Source organism: Camellia sinensis, chromosome 13 (assembly GCF_055761805.1).
Source record: "Camellia sinensis isolate YWXY chromosome 13, ASM5576180v1, whole genome shotgun sequence".
NCBI classification, from domain to species: Eukaryota; Viridiplantae; Streptophyta; class Magnoliopsida; order Ericales; family Theaceae; genus Camellia; species Camellia sinensis.
Genome location: NC_138973.1, coordinates 77,090,709 through 77,110,507, shown reverse-complemented (window position 1 = coordinate 77,110,507; position 19,799 = coordinate 77,090,709). Strand labels below are relative to the sequence as shown.

The following is a 19,799-nucleotide window of genomic DNA, read 5'->3' as shown; positions in this document are numbered from 1 at the left end:
ATTCATTTTGAGTTTACTTCAATTTAACATCCTAATTTGTGATAAGTGAACTGGAAAAATTTTGTCCGTTCAAAGTGATTTTTGCACAAGAATATTTTGGTATCTTTTGACCTCCAAATTTCAAGAAGGGAAAGCAAAAAAGAGGGAAAAAATCATGATAGTCATTGACTATGTAGTTCAAATACATTTGTGGTATTGATATGGTTCAAAGAAAATGTAGTTAATTGCATCAATTAAAATAATCATAAAAAGACAAAATAAACTAAAAAATTAATAAGACAAAATATCTTATCCAAATTATAATCATTTCACTTTTTTTCTCATAAAAATTAAAAAGCCAAAAAATCTAACCCAAACAAGATTTTTAGTCCTAAACTAAAATAACCAAAATATTAAAAAGTCAACTTGCTTCCCAAACGAAACCTTAGTAGATTCCAAAATATATTTTATAAACCTTCAATTAATTATCTCCCTTAATCCACTATCCATCCTCTCCCACCCTAAACTCTAATTTAAAAAGAGACTCATATATTGTTATTATTTCAGTTACATTAACCTAGCCCCTAGCACTTCTTGACCAAACAAGTTTACTATTGTTTGGGCTCTTTAATAAAATCCTTTCGTAGAAATATAAATTTTTTGCGCTAAAATTATCATCTAATTTAATTAAATATCAAAAGTAAACGTAATGATTTTTTTATGAAAAAATATAAAATTTATTATGAAAAAATATAAAATTTAATATATTACATATCTGATAATAAGTGATTCTATAAAGTATATCAAAAAGAAAAATAAATCCTAAAATGATAAAAAAAAATCTCTACACATGGAGGATACGAGTTCCACATCAGAAGAAAAAAATCACAACGCATAAAACAACTCAAAAGTCATGACCAACACTTTAATAGATAACAACCAAAGACCACAATTTCTGTGCCATAGAGTTTTCCATAAAGAAACATTTTGCATTTTAAAAACAACTAACTCTATACTCAGAGCATCTCTCTCTAACCTTCCCTCCCTAAGCCTTTTGTTGGGCATGTCGCTGGGAATGAGAAGGGGTTCCAACCTCATCTCTTCTCTTTCCACTCATTTTTATCCTTTTATTTGTCTTTTTGCTTAATAATATTAGAAGTTTATCATTCCAATCCTTTTTAACGCTACTGTCGCCATCACACCGACACCTTCCCTTGTCTGATCTCTTTCAAATCTGCCTCTGGCTATCGGTGTTGGTGTCCCCTCACCCTCATTTTGATTTTTCAAATATGATATTTGGCTTGTGCCCAAACTTTCACTTTCGCGTCCTAAACTTTAAGATATGCTTTTGGATCTTCTCACAATCCGAATACCAACGCTGTTTAACGGGTTAGTTTCACGTTAGGTAACCCTCAACTTTAATGTTCCATCTTGACTAGCAGAGGTGGAGTTTTTAGATTTCAAGTTGAAGGTTGCGTTGTAATAGAGCTTTGGATGCGTTAGATATGGTTGTTTTCGATTTACTTTTTTATTTTTTTATTATATACTGTAATAATCCTCTCTAGGTGTGTTTGTTTTAAAGGATTATGGTGTGAGATTGGACTATTAGTTTCATCAGACTAATAGTCCATTGTTTGTTTCATTTTTTTTGCTCCGGAGTGGGACTATCCTATCCCATGGGGGGATTGTTTCCATAGGATTGATATCCCATGGGATTAGGCTTTGAAATGTCCATTTTGCCCCTATGCTATTACTTAGCAAACAATTAGAAAATGGTAAAATAGTCATTTGAACATTTATAAATTATTTTTTTAGTGTTGTCAATTTAAAATTATATATTAAATAAAAAATTTAAAGTTTAAATTATAAATTATAAATTAAATTTAATTAAAAATAATAAATTATAAATTATGGCCTTATATGTTAAATTGTTTTGGTGTTGTTAAAAAATTAAATTTACATATTAAATTAAATTATTTTTTAGTGTTGTTAATTTAAAATTATATATTAAATAAAAATTATAAATTATAAATTAAATTTATTTAAAAATAATAAATTATAAATTATGGCCTTATAAATTAAATTTTTTTAGTGCTGTTGAAAATTTAATTTATATATTAAATAAAATTATTTTTTATTGTCTTTAATTTAAAATTATATATTAAATAAAAAATATAAATTATAAATTTAATTTAATTGAAAATAATAAATTAAAAATTATGGCCTTATAAATAAAATTTTTTAGTGTTGTTAAATTATAAATTATATATTACAAATTTAAAGTTATATATTAAATAAAAATTATAAATTACAAGGGTAAAATAGTCTTTTGAACATTTATCCTTATCCAATCCGTCTAACCAAACATTGAATTCCTTAAAAATAGTCCAATCTAGACATCTAATTTCATGACTAAAAAAACATAGGATACAAATCCAATCTAACTAAATAGTCCAGGAACAATATATCCCGGGACTAACAATCCGTCCAAATAAACACACCCTCTCTGTAAAGGTTATGCCCCTCATTTGTGTAGATTTTTTTCTCCTATTCTATAGAGGGTAGGATTCTTCCTCCGATAGAAGTTTGTTATTTTTTATGAGATATTTTGCTAACACTATGCGAAATTGATCTATTTTTTTTTTATCGATTTTATCATAAAGATTTTCTTCTTCATTTAAAAAATAAATAAATAAAAAGAAAAGAAAAGAACCAAACAAACAAACAAACAATAAAGAATGGAAGGAAGGAGGCGTGTGATATTTGTGATGGGAGTGTGTGGAAGTTACAACCTCCGGAAGACTCAGGCCGTTCCATAGGCGCGAATGGCTGCGGAATGAGCTTCCCAACTTCAACAACAAGGTCTGTATGTACAAAAATAACTACTCACACAGAAAGGGCCTCTCTCTCTTCTCTCTCACATACACACACTCTTGATGATGACGGAGAATAAATTAAGTACACGACACTTTCATATTTCATTCTTTTTGTCTGATTGTGTATTATTTTAATACTAATATTTGATATATACAAGTTCACATAAATTGAACCAACCAGTTACTCACTCAATTAGGGCAATATCCATTCAGTCCAGTGTTGATGCCTTTCTTTACTGTCAAGGTTCAAATTGTTTTTTCGTATGCTATGTTTTTTTTGTTTTGGTTTTTTTTAAGTTTGTGTAATTTGTTGATTTTTCTATAAGCTACATAATTAATTGGCTGAAAACACCAAGACAGAAATTATTTATGGTGTGTTTGGTTGGGGGATTTGAGAAGTGATTTGGAAAGAGAAATAGAAATAGAAAATGTAGCTGAAATGTGAATAAAACATATCTATATTTCGTCTAGTTTCACACGCATTTTCTTTTTTCTTTTTCAAATTCCTCTCAAAATCTCCCAATCAAACACAGAGTTAAGGAACTTGTAATTTGTGTTATTGTTGAGCTCTGACCTTTTAATAATTTTCCTTTTTAATTTTTTTCATTCAATCTTAAAACTCTCTTCTTCTAGTTTGATTATATAACTGTTAACTGGTATATATGCTATGAAGACGATCCAAGTCATCTGGGGACGCCCTAACTAATTTTTTTTCCTCGTCTTCAGTGCTTTTAATGGATGTTAGATGTGGAATGTTTATTATTTTTTGCTTTGATTTAAATAATTAATATATCACACAAAAAAAGACACAAACAACAATACTTAATTTAAGAGTTTTTTTTTTTGGCCATATATATTCAAATAGTGTTGTTTTATTTTTTTTTTATGTTTTTTTGTTAATTTTGATTGTTTATGGATGTAATATTAATCTACATTAAAAATAAAATGATATATATAATTTAATTTTTTTTTTTTTTATTGCTGTGCCCGTGCTTCTAAGGCTATATGTTAAAATTTTCACCTAGCTAGCTTGATCTTGCTTAAGATTCTGTTTTGGTGATGTAAGTTTGCAAGGTGATATATATGTCCCTTTTGTTGTAAAAACAGGATCCACACTCTTTTTGGAATGGTCAAATTGAGGTTTGCTATGCTACTTTTCTTTAGCTAACTATATTAAAAAAATAAAAAATAAAAAATAAAAAAAAATTGGCTGAGCTTTTTTTAATTCTTGTCTGGCCTATTTGGATTGATGGGATTTGTGAGAAACTAAAAGAAATGCAGAGCGATGGGTAAGAGGTGAAAAAATGGTGAGAAAGGAAGAGAATTTGTGAGAAAAAAGAATCATTTTGTTCTGGGATTTGTGAGAAACTAAAAGAAATGGAGAGATGAGTAAGGAGGCGAAAAAAATGGTGAGAAAGGAAGAGAAATTGTGAGAAAAAAGAACCATTTTGTTCCATTTCTCACCAAATAAATTTATAATGCCAAAATCGCCCATGATAAAAGAAAAAAAAAGACAACTTTGTACAGAATATGTAATTTAATATGGAAAATTATTTTGGTAGAAAGAACATGAGATACTTCTTTTCTTTTTCTCTTATGTTCTCACCTAGCATAGTCTATATCTAGAGTACACTGTTATTGGTTTTGAGAGAGTTGTTGTTTTTTGTTGTCACTCAGGAATTTTGTTTAAGTTTGATTTTTGATGTTTTATCTTGCAGTGAAGTGAGAATTGCTATTTCTGGTGTATATATATATATTTCTAGTCCAATGGCTTCCAATGGTACCACAGGGCATACATGTCCACTTCCGATGAAAGCTACATCGAATGGAGTATTTCAGGGGGATAATCCTCTTGATTTTGCACTCCCTCTCGCCATTTTGCAGATATGCCTGGTGGTTGTAGTCACACGCGGCCTTGCTCTTCTGCTGAGGCCATTAAGACAGCCACGTGTGATTGCAGAGATTATTGTAAGCTTCTTTCTTGTTTCTATACACATGTAAATTTGATTGGTGTGCAGTTCGTTTGATTTTTATTGGTAACTTGATTCCAATTGTTCCATGCAGGCTGGGCAAATGTAAAATCTTCCTGCTTCTTTATTATTATTTTTTTTCTCTCCTTGTTCAATTTTTTTTTTTTTTTCCCATTTTTTTTTTGAATTTCTTTTTATTGTTCTTTAGCTGAGTGTTCCTTCCATGCTAAAATATTTTTATTGTTCTGAGCAGTAAAATCTTTTTATTGTGCATTGGTGAAAAAGAAAAAGAGAAAAAGAAAAATATATCTGATATGAGCTTGAGTTCATACTCATTTTCAGCTTTCATTTATTAATGAAGCTTAAAAATGACAGATTCAGTTTACTATTTCTCCTTTTTTTCACATCTGGTTTTGTAAAGCAATTAGTAGACCAAACTGTTATTATTTAGTTAAAGCGATGTAAAGTGATCTGTCGTTAATCTATCTGAACAACTTTAGCAACTCATTATGCTCCGAAACATCTTATTAACATACCAATAATTTGTGTTAGTTGCCTTGTTTCTGTTACCCTATAGTGATTTCATTTCTGGCTCTACGCTAAAACTCCACTACCCCATTGCAATGAGGAAATTGTGACCATGCATTCATCTCATCCTTCACAAGGTTTTACTTGTCTGAACCACAAAATGATGTCTTATTGTATATTTTGCCTTTGCTATCTTCGTTGATTTTTTTTTATAGCTGGTGTGTGTATTAAGTTCCACCAAAACTTTTTGATCCTGGATTTTCTTTACTGTTCTCCGACCTACAAAATCCATTCTTATTTATATTTTTCGATAGGGTTTTTTTCTTCTAACCTTTTATGGGTGGTTAACCTGTGTGATCCTGCAATTTCCTTTGCCATTCAAAATTCTACAGACATCTTTGACGAAAAGAAAAGGACAGTTCTTGGATTTGGGAATGAATAGAATAGTTCTGCTAGGAGTCATGGGAATTCCTGCATGAGTTCTATGAAATTGACATTTTTACATATTCAATCTTGTTTTTAATAGCAATGAAAGCTGTCATATCCTCAATTTGACATTGGGTGAGAGTTTTACCTTGCGTTGCTTGTTTGGCAGGGAGGAATATTACTTGGGCCATCAGCGCTTGGTCGAAACAAAAACTATTTGCAGGCCATTTTCCCACCCAAGAGCATCACGTTGTTAGATACATTAGCAAACCTTGGTCTACTGTTCTTTTTATTTCTCGTAGGCATAGAATTGGATCCTAAATCCCTACGTCGGACAGGGAAAAAAGCCCTTAGCATTGCCATAGCTGGAGTTAGCCTCCCATTTATCTTAGGAATTGGTTCTTCATTTGTCATCCGAGAAACTATAGCAAAAGGTGTAGGCGGGACTTCATTTCTCATATTCATGGGTGTAGCCCTTTCCATAACTGCCTTCCCTGTCTTAGCTCGTATATTGGCAGAGCTGAAACTTTTAACCACCAATGTCGGGCAAATGGCCATGTCAGCTGCAGCGGTCAATGATGTGGCTGCATGGATTCTACTTGCTCTTGCAATTGCCCTATCAGGAAAAAATCTTTCCCCACTTGTCTCAGTTTGGGTCTTCTTGTGTGGCTGTGTTTTTGTTATTTGTTCGATTCTTATTGTGCCTCCAATCTTCAAATGGATGGCTCGGAGATGCCACGAGGGCGAGCCAGTGGAAGAGATGTACGTATGTGCTACCTTAGCCGCTGTACTTGCAGCTGGGTTTATGACTGATGCCATTGGAATTCATGCTATGTTTGGTGCTTTTGTGATTGGAGTTCTTGTCCCAAAGGAAGGGCCATTTGCTGGTGCTCTTGTAGAAAAAGTTGAAGATCTCGTATCTGGTCTCTTTCTCCCTCTGTTTTTTGTCTCAAGTGGACTGAAAACAAATGTAGCCACAATCCAAGGGCTTCAGTCGTGGGGTGTCCTTGTTTTGGTCATATTTACAGCCTGTTTTGGAAAAATCGTTGGTACGGTTGTAGTTTCTGCACTTTACAGAGTACCTTTTCGTGAAGCTCTTGCATTGGGCTTCCTAATGAACAGCAAGGGCTTGGTGGAACTTATAGTCCTCAACATCGGAAAGGATAGAAAGGTAATTCCAGTATTGTTATTGTCATTGCAAAATAACTTTGAATTCTTTTAATAGTTCTTCATCATTTGATTAACAGGTGTTATCGTATTGAAAATGCAGGTATTAAATGATCAAACATTCGCCATCATGGTTGTCATGGCCCTCTTCACTACCTTCATCACCACACCCCTAGTAATGGCCATGTATAAGCCTGCAAAAAGGGCAAGTAAAGCTGATTACAAGCATAGAACAATAGAGAGGAAAAATCCGAATACTCAGCTTCGAATCCTGGCCTGTTTTCGTAGTTCTAGAAACATTCCATCGGTGATAAATCTCGTCGAGGCCTCACGAGGAGTTGAGAAGCGTGAAGGTCTTTGTGTGTACGCATTGCACCTCATGGAGCTCTCTGAAAGGTCATCAGCCATACTAATGGCCCACAAGGCAAGAAAGAACAGACAACCGTTTTGGAATATGGGTCAGCGATCAAATTCAAACCATGTTGTTGTGGCTTTTGAGGCTTTCCGGAGGCTGAGCCAGGTGGCAGTAAGGCCAATGACATCAATCTCTTCACTGTCAGACATGCACGAGGACATTTGCACTACTGCTGAGAGGAAAAGAGCAGCTTTCATAATTTTACCATTTCACAAGCACCAGAGATTGGACGGCACGCTAGAGACTACACGAATTGAATTTCGGTATGTTAATAAGAGGGTACTCGAACACGCACCATGCTCAGTTGGGATCCTACTCGACCGTGGGCTTGGTGGATCAATCCATGTATCTGCAAGTAATGTTGCTCACTTCATCACAGTTCTCTTCTTCGGAGGCCGTGATGATCGTGAAGCCCTTGCTTACGGGGCTCGAATGGCTGAGCACCCTGGCATAAGATTAACAGTCATTCGCTTCTCTGTGGAAACGGAGGGTGTAGGAGAGATTGTAAGAGTCGATGTGGATGGCAATTCTATCACGAAATTGGGTTCAACAGATGAAGAGTATCTTAGCGAGTTCAAGGAAACAATTTCAGAAGACAGCTCAATCAAATATGAAGAGAAAATTGTAAGAAATGCTGTAGAGGCCACTGCCGTGGTCCGTGAATTTAGTTGCTGCAGCCTCTTTTTGGTGGGTCGATCACCTTTTACTGAATTAGCTTTAGCATTAAACCGGAACAATAGTGAATGCCCAGAGTTGGGACCTGTAGGAAATCTGTTGACTTCACCTGATTTTTCGACAACGGCTTCAGTTTTGGTGGTGCAACAGTATTATAACGTAGCATCTCCGAATTTAACCTTAACGATTGCAGAAGAGTTGGGTGATGGAATTACAGGATCCAGCTAACTGTCTTTTCTTAGTTTGAATAAATTTGTCTATTTTTTAGTGCTGGCTAGACATTTTAATCTTAGGATCTTGGCTTACAATGATCTATCTTTTACCATATTGTTATCAGTCAGATTTCTGAAGTTTCAAAGTTCTTTTAAGTGAACTCTGGGATGAACCTTGTGACTTTAAAAGTCCAAATAAAGCAACAGTCAATTCTAAAGGCTATTATTGTGTCATTTTGTGATATATATTGCACTTGCTTCATATATGTTAATGTTTTCCAAAAGTTGGTTTAAGCCAACCATTTGCTCCATTTTGATTCAGTTAATGGGTATAACTTATTTCCTCACAAAAAAAATCATCTTTCTGTTGATTTCCTCTTTTGAACAACCATATTATAGTACAGTTAAATGGTTGAGGTGGTAAACTTAATCCAACACATGAACACGCCTAATTGCACTAATTTAAAATCCGTTTAAATCCTTCTAAATGAATGAATAGATTTAAATGAGTCATAACTTAAAACCTCAAGTAAATTGATTTTAAATGATTGAACATGTGTATCTGTAAAAACTCGTTTAAATGTGCACTACCTCTACCTCCACCACCATCTACTACCACCCAACCACCAGTGATGGTTTCAGAATTTTCTGTCACAGGGTGAAGCACTTTTATCAATATTTTATTTAAGGGCATCTCTGATGATGTATCAAAATTTTTACCAAATTTGAGTAAAAATTTGTGTAAAAAGTCCATTTGATATGAAGTGTTCAAACGGAGATTTTTTAAACTTCATCAGAACACTGGTCGACCGGGTGAACGATCGGACGGATGTTTGGCCAGTCAACCAGCCAGTGTAAATTTTTCATAATTTTTTACCTTGAGGTGGTCATCTGAGCGGATGACCAACCGATCGACCGGCCAGTATAATTTTTTCACAAATTTTTTTCTTGAGGTGGTCATCCGGGGGGACATCCGGTGGTGAAAATCCAACAACGATGAACAGTGATTTGATGAAAGGCACATTGGTCTTCAGTTTGATGAAAGAAAAGTGAAATCTTGGATTTGATACGTATGTGATGAAACCGTTGGAGCAGGAAAAGAAGCTACTTTTTATCACATTAAATTTTATGACAATTTTAAGTAACCATTGGAGATGGTCTAATTCAAATAATTTGACAATGATAATTTCAATTTCTCAAATAAAAAAAAAAATTGAAAACTTTAGCACATTCATATTAATATTTTTACCAAAGAAAAATGTAATTACATAAATTTTTATAATACCCTCTATAAGTCCTGGTTTGGCAAACTTCCCAGGTTAAATAATCACAAAAAGATAAAAAAAAAAAAAAAAAGTCAAAAAATCAATAAGCCAAAAAAGCAACAAAAAGTTTGTCATTCCAATGTTGGACTTTCATTTTTCCATATCATAACTAGAGAGTTAATTTACTTGATCCATATCCATTGCTTGGCTAAGGGCATTTGCCAACTTAGTGTTAAGATATGAGTGAGGATTGTTTTGCTTAGTTAATCTTAACACTATATGTTATTTCATTTGTCATGTTAATGTTAAACTTTTTTTTCCTATCAGAATTAGGCCTAGTTTGGAAAGATTGAAAAAAGACAAAAAGTCAAAAAGTCACTATCCTATTTAAGTCACATCATCTTATTTAAGTCACATCACCTCTCTAACACATCACTTCAAACCCAACCCAAACTCAACCCATATTTCATAAAAAGTCAAAAAGTGCACTTATTTAGTCTTCCCAAACTAGGCCTTAAAGATGGATATGAAAACAAAAATATCGAATCAAACAAAACATCCGAATATCTGAGGATGGATGAAAATATGCTCCGCGGATGTCATCTGCCATGTCAAAGGATTTTTTTTTGGTCTTATGAAAATTAGGGACTTTTTATCTTTTTACGAAAATATGTGCAGAAAAGTAGAGAAGTAATATGATGGAAAAAAGATAAAAAGATGGATTATTTTAAGGATGCCAAACTTGGCCTTAATTACTTGATTCATATCCATTACTTGGCTGAGGACATGTGCCAATTTAATTATGATATGAGAGATAACGTTTCTTTTTTAGTTTATCTCAATGCACTCTTTCTTTTGAGTTAATAAGAACAAATAAATAAATTGATAAAAGATTAAAATTGTTTAAAAGATACAATTAACCTTTACTTCAACGAGGATCTTAAGCAAGCAAAGCTCTATAATAAAGTGCTCCAAACTTCTACCAAGGTTTCTCCATGGCCACTTAATCTGCTCAAAAAAGTGGTTCCACTTACAGAGGTCATTGAATTCCTCTTGATAAAGTTCTTTGTTGGCTTTGCTAATGGTATAGCATAGCTTATGATTATGACATGCACTTTCTTGATTTTCATAACTCAAGATTTGATCTTCAAAGCAGCCTAAGAACCACAGACCAAAGGTTTTTGGATCATGTTTTAAAAATGTTGTTTATGGACCCCCTAGATGCTTCAATATAAGTATTGGCATCAATAAGAAAGAGAGAGAAAAATCAAATTTGATGATGAAAAAATAAGGTGCATTAGAATATAAAAAAAAAACTATTTAATAATATTGAAATGCCGTCATGATATGTGTATAATGTCACACTAGTGGGGAATTGGCTCAGGCATGTAATCATGTCAACTTGCCAAGTGTCAAGTATCACTTTTGTGGACAATCAGTTGAGGTAATGGTGGAATAGCGGTGACGATGGTGGTAATAGTGATTGTGTTGGTGATGATATAGAGAGGCAACTGTGATAACAATCGTAGTGGCAATGGAGGGATAGTAGTGGTGAAATCATGGAAGAGTTAGTGCTGGTTGGTGGTAATGGTGACATTGAATAGAGAGATAACAATACATCACAACATAATTATAAAATATCCTACTTACTACAGACGAATACAGTACAAGATCAAGCTGCACTCATACCTCTCCTGCATCAAATTGACCGCTGTTAAAAATTCAGCATTTATAATCAAATATGAAGTTTGTTACTTAAAATTTTGATTTATATTAGTAGGTGCTTAAAATTTTTAAATAATACAAAATTATAATTATCAAATGGACTTATTTTAATTTCACTGAATACATAAATTAAATCAATTAAATTTCTAATATAAAATTCTAGTACTTCAAAAACTTTAGCACTATAAATTTAGTGATAAAATATTTTTAAAACTTCAATGTTGAACTTCAACAAATTACATCTTAATTGTTTTCGGCCCTACAAAGGAACCGTTTGATTTATATGGGTTAATACAGGTCCAGTTATAAGGATCTATGTACCATTAAGTCTTACAAGTGTTTGTATAGATTAAAAATTTCTAAAAAATAACTATTAGTGACTTTTTTTTAAAAATCTATCATTAAAGTTAATAATTAGTGACTTTTTAAAAGTTTGTTGCTAAAAAAAGACAATTAGTGATGTTTTTCTGTAACGATACGTTTTCTTTGGTAAATTTTTTAAATTGCCGCTAAAAATTAATAATTAGTAACATTTTTCTATGATGAATTTTTTAAACCGTCGATAAAAACTAACAATTATTGACACTTTCAATAAAAATGCTCCTAAAAAATATTTTAAAAAATAACATTTTGTGATAACAATTAAAAGTGAATAAGACTTTTTGATACCTAAAAAGTCAAAAAGTCTTATTGGTGTATCCATCTTTCTAATAGGACATTTCAGTCATTCCCTCGATTTCTATTTGCCTTGTTTTTTGGGCCACTGCAAAAGAAAAGGAAAACTTGGGCTGCGAATAGATCTGGGCTTTTAGCTTATGGGCCTAATGAGCGTAGTCTGAGCCTACATACATCAATTCAAAACATTACAATTCAAGGCCCTATGTAGTCTCAAAAAATAATTTTAGAGAATTTAAAAATAATTTTTTAGTGTTTATTTCTGTTAAACAAGTTTGTAATTTTATAATAAAAAAATTAAGATACAAATTTTGAAAACTCGACCGAATGGCTTTTTTTTTTTTTTTCTTTTTCTTTTTTCTTTTTGGCTTACTGACTTATTAAGAAAAATATGTAAAAAAAAAAATATAGAAGTGATGTGACTCAAATAAGCCAATAAACTAATAAGTTGACTTCTTTGGGGGTGTTTGGTGGGACTTTTTTGAGCCAACATATGGCTTCTGGTTTTTAAAAAGTTATTTTGGACTGTTTACTTAAACTTATTTCAAACAGCTTTTGATTTTAACAACTTATTTTAAGTCAAAAAAATTGATTCTGAGAAGCTGCTTATCACTTGCTTCTGATTATCAGTTTCTGCTGTAGACATGTTAATTCACGGTTATACTCTTAGATTTCTTTATTTTTTATTTTTTTAAAAATAGAAAAGGACACAAATGGACTATAAAATATTATTATTATTTTTTATGAGAAATGTAGACAAATAATAAATAATAAAAAATAAAAGTTAATTAAAAAAGTTACTTCACAGCTTATTTAACAAACACTACTCAGCAATTTAAATCTATAATCCAACAGTTATATCAAATAGATTAACAGCTTCTGATTAAAGTCAAAATTTATAATCTGTTTTAATAGCTACACCAAACAGAACCTTTCTTCTTCTTCTTCTTCTTATTTTTTTTTTTTTTTTGGCCAAAGCCTAAGACATTTATGCGACCAATCATGTAAATCATCGGAAATCTACATAAACATAACATTTAGCCCAACTCCATATTTTAGAAAATAACCGTGACAATCTTATCATGTTTTTAATTTTTTTTTTTAAATATCAATTTTACCTTTCAAATCTACTATATTTTGTAAAAGTTTTGAAGAGCCTTATATAAACCAATTATCTCTTTATTTTTAGAGTTGAACACTCAAAAATGATATATTTACTTAAGAGTCCTATATAGACATGAATAAATCGTTTCCGCTCTTATCAAAAAAAAAGAAAAAAAAAAGTTATCTTCCTATTTTTTACTTTGATGATGATTGTAGAATAAAAATAATTACTGTTTCTTATTTCTTACGTCTACTTTTATACCGTTATACATAATATTTACAATTGTCCATTATGAATCAAATCACTATGAATAATTTTGGTTGAATCTTAAAGTTGTATGTATTCATTTGAATCTAAATAAAGGAAAGTACATGCGTTTTTAAAACAGAGATTTCTGTTGCATCTCAAAATTCACAAGTTATGTTCGCACACATTTTTTTTTGGTTTAAATTACATTTTATGAACTGTAATATTTTACATGATACTTTAATAATCAATGTATGATGTCAAAATTCTAAGAAGCATTTTCATTTATTTTATTTTTTAAATCTATTTTTTAATTTTTGATTTTTCATATTTTTTCAGTTTTGGTGATTAAAAATACTAAAATTTCTTCATATTTTATATTTAGATACTTTTACATGAAAATCTAATATCTAATAATTTAAATAGAATTAAAAAGTAAAATATTGATAAAAAAATTTATAAAGTCAAACATGTATTGATTTTTTGTTATATATATATATATATATTTCTGTTATTATTATTATTATTATTATTATTATTATTATTATTATTATTATTATTATTATTATTATTATTATTATTATTATTATTATTATTTAATATTAATAAATGTTTTTCAAAAAGAATACACAATAAATTGTTTTCTAAGTGTTTTTAGATTAAGTGAAAATTTAAAAGTAAAATAAAAAAATAAAAAAGTATTAAATTAAGTAAATTTAAAAAGAAAATAAAATGGTTGTTAAAAAAATAGTGTCAATGACACACACAAAAAAAAAAAAAAATCAAAATCAAAATCAAAATCAAAAAATTCAAATTAAAAATAAATAAATAAACCAAACACTATAAACTTCTTTTTTTTAAAAAATATTTCTTGACTAATTTTAAATTTTACACAAATTATTCACATGTTTCTTTTAATTTTTATGTGAATATAATAATTTAATTAAAAAATGGTGCATACACACAAAAATGTAACATTAAATATCTACATTATGACCAATTATTTAATTATGGATAATTAACTTATCATTGTTACATGTATTATATTGTTACAAAAGATTTCACATATTGTTTTTGTGATATCTTATATATGTCAATATCTACATATATATATATAAAATATAAATGTAAATTTATATATGTTACTGTATTCATGTATTGTCAATCAGTAATGTTATATTACCATCGAATATTTTAATTTTGCAACATATATTTAGTAATATATTTATATTTGTTAGGAAAAAATTGTAAAATTGTGTATTATTTTTTTATCAACTTATATTCAATACATATATGCATACATGTCATGCAAACAAGTGTCAACAATAAACACTTTCAATAACAAACCAGGACTTTACAAAACACGTGCATCACGACAATACTTGTACTTTTTTTCCCTTACAGAAAAATCACATGTTGAGGAAAAATAGATTTTAAAATTAACAATATGATATTGCCTCAAACTATTACTCATCAAAATATTTTTATTACAAAAAGTTATAATGGCGAGCAAGAAGAAAAATAAGAAGATGGCAAAACAAAAACTACAGAAGATCTATTGAACCATACTCTCTAAGCAAAGTTAGACGAGCTGAGCAAGAATTATCCTATCTGTTGTGGGGTTTAAGAAAAACAATGTTTACGCACATATTTTAATCAAATTACAAAAAAAAAAAAAAAAAAAAATCAAATAATGCCCAAACATTATCATAGCAACTCAATGATACAGAAAGTAAGTATATCAAATAAAAAGTTTTGATTAATTTTGTTATATACTGATTACTTACAAATGCCATAATAAATTATGCAACTTGACAGTTTTATAAAAGTAACTCTAAAAACATTTATAAGTATGGATTTATAAATATCATAAAAATAATTATGAAATTCCTATATCGATCGAAATATTAAGTCACAATATCATTTCATTTTCTTAGAAAACTTATTCCACAATTTTTATATAAATGAAAATATACTATTGACCAGGGGTGTAAATTGGGCTCAACCCGGCCCACCTGGACCTGAGCTTGGGACCTATCCATGTCGGGCCGCTTGGGCTCCCGCTAAAATTTGGGCCGGGCTAAGCTAGGCCGCAAGTTAGAAAATTAGACCCAAGTCCAGGGGCTATTTGGGCCTAGGCTCGGGCTTGGCCTGGGCTTGGGTGGGCCTAAATATTTTTTATTATTTTTTTCTATTTTTTTTACTAAAATTTTATTCTTTTTCACTAAAAATAATATTGGGCCTTGGGCGGGCCAGGCCCATGAGCTAAGCCAAGCTTCAAAATGACGACCCAGGCCCAAGCCTAGTGTCCTAGGCTGGGCTCCTGCCGGGGCTTAAGCGGGCTGGGCCCACCTGAGCCTAGGTGGGTTTCGGGTTGCTTATGGGCCGCAGGCCATTTTTGCATCCCTATTAATGACTAATGTTATATTTTTCATTATACAAGACATTTGTGACACATAAAATGAGATTCAACAACTCTTGATGTATAAAAATATATTACATATTAATATTAATGCATTCTTACACTAATAGTATGCAAATAATATGAAATAATGGGTTTAATAAATTTGTATTATGAGATAAACAATTAAAAAAATTGTGTTATTGTGCAATTAATTTCATACATTCAATTGTATTACATGTACGGATTATGAAAAATTGAAGTGGGAAGTTGATATAAAAAGATTTGTGTAATACTATATATTTAAAGGACCTGCTTATTGTTTATTGTTTAAGATAGGATTGCAATCTCAACAATCTAGTTATAAATTAATGTTTATGTTTATAAAATTTCTCATTTCTTATTTAAATTCTTCAACCAAGTACGTATTCATTTCTTACTTAGTTGTATTTTGGATACAGATTGATTTACCCATATAAGTCTCCATACTTTATATACATATCACATACCAATTTAAGAGACATGCATTACAGTATTAATAGTTGATGAAATATCACATACCACGAGCAACACACGTGCCTAACCACTAGTTTACTTAAAAGGAAGAATAACCATACTGTTCAAATTTTCCTGTATTCCACGAACATGAAGGAAAGCACACTGCACACATATCAAAGAGAAAAATAATACAAACAGATTGATGTGGTTCTGTATAAACTTGCATATATCTACAAAAGAGATTAATCCAATATAAACTGTAAAGAGTGTAAGAATTTGTTCTTAATTAGGTTGTCATTGACTATATTTTGTTTGGTTTATGAAAAACGGGTTGAACGTGATTCAGATAAATTGACTGGTATGAGCCCAAAATTATTATTGTGATCCATAAAGTTTTGGGCCATGGTCCATCTTAGTGTATATATTATTTTATATGTGGATATGTGATATGGAGGTGTAAGGCCTGTTTAAGTTACTTGAGTTTCTTAATGGGAGGGCCCAGTAATTGTTTTATTTAGGCCCACTCCCCTCTCCTATCCTTATTAGGGTTTGCATATATCTATATCTATATATATATATATACATATGTAGATCAAAGGGTTGTCAGTCCCATTGAAAAAACAACATAAAGATTAGGAGAAGGAGGGGAAGAGCTGGTGTTAAGGTTTTTCAATTGTGAATACCATGTTTTTTCAAGGAAGCAAAACTCAAGACAATAACGAAATTAAATGGTATGTATCTATGTTTATATTTTAGTAGTTACTTATATTCATAGTGTTTTGATTTCTAGAATATAGATCCTATAATCTTACATGTGGTAACAGAGCAAGTTTATACTAGAATCAAAATCATGGTAGATTATTTCAGTAAAATTATGTTATATAATGATAAGAAATAAATTAATATTGCTTTTACTGAATGATGCTTTTGCATCTCAAAATTGTGCTTTAGTAATTTCAAGCAAACTTTTTGAATGTAACGAGTACATACTGTTTAAGTATTGATAGTTTGCTTCCAATTTTGTTTTATAAAATAAAAAATAGTAATTTAGATCTGATAGTTTTATGAAAATTGTGAAATATGGACGTGTGTATATTGAATCTGTATTGATATATATATATATATATATATATATATATTTCAAATCTCACCTAATCAAATATTTGCAAAAGATATGAAACATATTCGTTTTTATGACTTTTATATAAACATTAAGATTGTTTAAGAGTTCTATATCATGTATATCATTTTGGTGTAATTTTTATAAATTCATATACGAGATATTATTCTTAAGTAACTGTTTAGTGGTGATTCGTAGTATGATATTATATATGATTTGATGGGCACTTGGATATGTCGAAAATTTAATGAAAGTCATATGACCTAATTGTTGTGTGTCTCCCACTTTACATGTTAAAATTTATTTGTATAATTTATAAATTATGCGTTTGATTTCTTACCCAAAAAAAAATGTTATTGTTTTTATTTTTATAATTAAATTATAGATTGCATGATGGGTTATAGATTGCAATATTATTAATAAATAAATAAAGTTTTAAAGGTGGACAAATATTTATTTTTGCAGTCCCAGTTGAAGAATCTTTTTTTTTTTAATGTGGATAATACTACCGAAGTGGTTAACTCTTTGAGATTTAAAGTGATTTTCCAATAAAGATTCTGGAAAGCTCTTCTAATATTATATCACTCAATTACCTACCCAAAGGGGGTTAATTGAGTGTATTAATTTTAGAGGTAGTGTGAGTCGTTAGTAAGGGAAATTTTATTGATTTTGAAAGAATTTATCTACCCAAATGAGATAATTTCTTGATAAATTATTCTTGCTAGCTGACTTGTTTATAGGTGTTAGAATGTGTCTTATATATTTAGCCCAAAGGTATTTATATGATGATACATTCTGAAACATCTGACAATATTGTTAAAGTTTATTTGCAGCCCATTGTTGTGAGATTATAATTATTGCCCATATATAATTAATTAAGATTATATTGAAATTTAAAGATGTTGATTGTATTCTATATATTCAACCCAAAGGTGTTTATATAGTGATACATTCTGGCACATCTGAGAATATTGCTAAAGTTTATTTGCAGCATATTCTTGTGAGATTATACTAATTGCCTATGTAAAATTGAAAGTTGGAGTTGTGAAAATGCTTTCTATATATTCAGTTTAAGAGTGATACATTTTAAATATTTGAGAATATTAATTGTGATTATGAGATTATTATTGTCCATATATAATTGAATGATATTATATTGAATTGAAAGCAATAAAGGGAGATATTTTTATGAAAATCAAATTTACTCCATTAAAGTTTTGATTGTGAATTCGTAAATGGATATTGACTTAGTTTTAAATCTAACTAATTTAGATGTTGACATACTCGAGAATGCACCTTCTTAACCATTTATATTAACACCTCAATATAGTGTGAAAGATTGAAATTATATTCAATGTTAATTATTTAACAAAGCAGAGTTTTAGAATATCTACTAGGTGATTCTCACAAGAAAATCTAAATTGTACTTTACAATGCTCTATATAATACCTTCGACATTTGCAAATCGTTATTTCTTTTCAGTGTTATATGTTTTCGTTTTCAAAATATTCCGCAAATCTCTTTAGATATTATTAACTCCAGTAAGAAAAATTCTTTGGAATTTTTTGTGAGCTATGATGCTCTTCCCCCCTTTGAAATCTTCTTATTTGTCGTTTAAACTGCTTAAAAAAATGCTTGTGTTAATCAAAATTTTATTTTCTGGTCAAGTTATTTAAGTTAGAGTCTAGTAGTGATCTTATTTTAAAGAATGCTATTTTTTTATCATCCATGAGATAAAATTCAATTTTAATGTCAACAAAATAAGCATTGTTATTATTTTTAATTTTGATAATAAATAAAATAAAAATAATAATAATTGGAATAGATTTTCATTTATCATAAGGTGTGTGGGAGGAATCATTTTATTGATTTCATAAATGAGTATTGATGTTATGCATTTGTCTAATTTCATTTATGTTGAAAAACACACTGATAAAGTTTTTTAAAATTATTAATTCAAGGTAGATATTATAGTGAACATGATAATTTTGGTTAATGTAGTAACTTCTTATTAATTTTTACAAAATTGTGGAATCAATTTAAATATATCATGCTTGTAACTTCAGAAGAAAGTTGAATACTTGAGCATCGTAATTGGACTCTAATAAAATGATGAGGTGTAGGTTAACATGTTTAAATTATACAAGCTTTTGTGATAAAATATTTTTAATTGCTATGTATACTTGTGTATACTTTACATATGGTGTATTAAGTTAAAAATATTTTAAAACACTTTTGAATTGTGAACTAGTAGAAAATTTAGTTAAAATAACTTTTGAGTTTGGGATTGCACAGAAGTAAAAGATTGTTGTGCTTTTGAAATTAAAATGGGACTTATTGCTATAGGTTGTTACTTTTGTAAGTTGTCAATGATTCTATTATCTTGGTCCTGACATAAATTTTTTTTAAGCTTAAAATGTGAAGTTTTTGGATTGATGAGCAATTTAAAGCTCAAATATATAAATCTTCTTGTGTACTTGTGCCTATTGTAATAAACTTGTTTGTTCATTCTCATA

At 30.0% G+C, this 19,799-nt stretch overlaps 1 protein-coding gene across 2 annotated transcripts; it reads left to right on the top strand.

Moving 5' to 3' along the window:
• The first annotated feature begins 2,690 nt into the window (after positions 1–2,690).
• On the top strand, positions 2,691–8,479 carry LOC114284803 (cation/H(+) antiporter 18-like). Of its 2 annotated transcripts, XM_082902566.1 has the most exons (5): positions 2,740–2,841; positions 3,963–3,995; positions 4,574–4,823; positions 5,949–6,950; positions 7,050–8,479. In XM_082902566.1, exons 1-5 carry the CDS (start codon positions 2,816–2,818, stop codon positions 8,262–8,264), a joined length of 2,526 nt encoding a protein of 841 aa, XP_082758692.1. In that variant the 5' UTR covers positions 2,740–2,815; the 3' UTR covers positions 8,265–8,479. The 2 variants fall into 2 exon arrangements, with proteins under 2 accessions (XP_082758693.1, XP_082758692.1); XM_082902567.1 differs by lacking the exon at positions 3,963–3,995 and having other exon boundaries at positions 2,691–2,841.
• Positions 8,480–19,799: the final 11,320 nt, after the last annotated feature.

Excerpts from the sequence above, each read along its gene's own strand:
- LOC114284803 (XM_082902566.1), top strand. The coding sequence starts at position 2,816 with ATGAGCTTCCCAACTTCAACAACAAG. Across the intron at positions 3,996-4,573 it reads TTTGGAATGGTCAAATTGAG|TGAAGTGAGAATTGCTATTT; the intron begins GTTTGCTATGCT and ends TTTATCTTGCAG. Across the intron at positions 6,951-7,049 it reads ACATCGGAAAGGATAGAAAG|GTATTAAATGATCAAACATT; the intron begins GTAATTCCAGTA and ends TTGAAAATGCAG.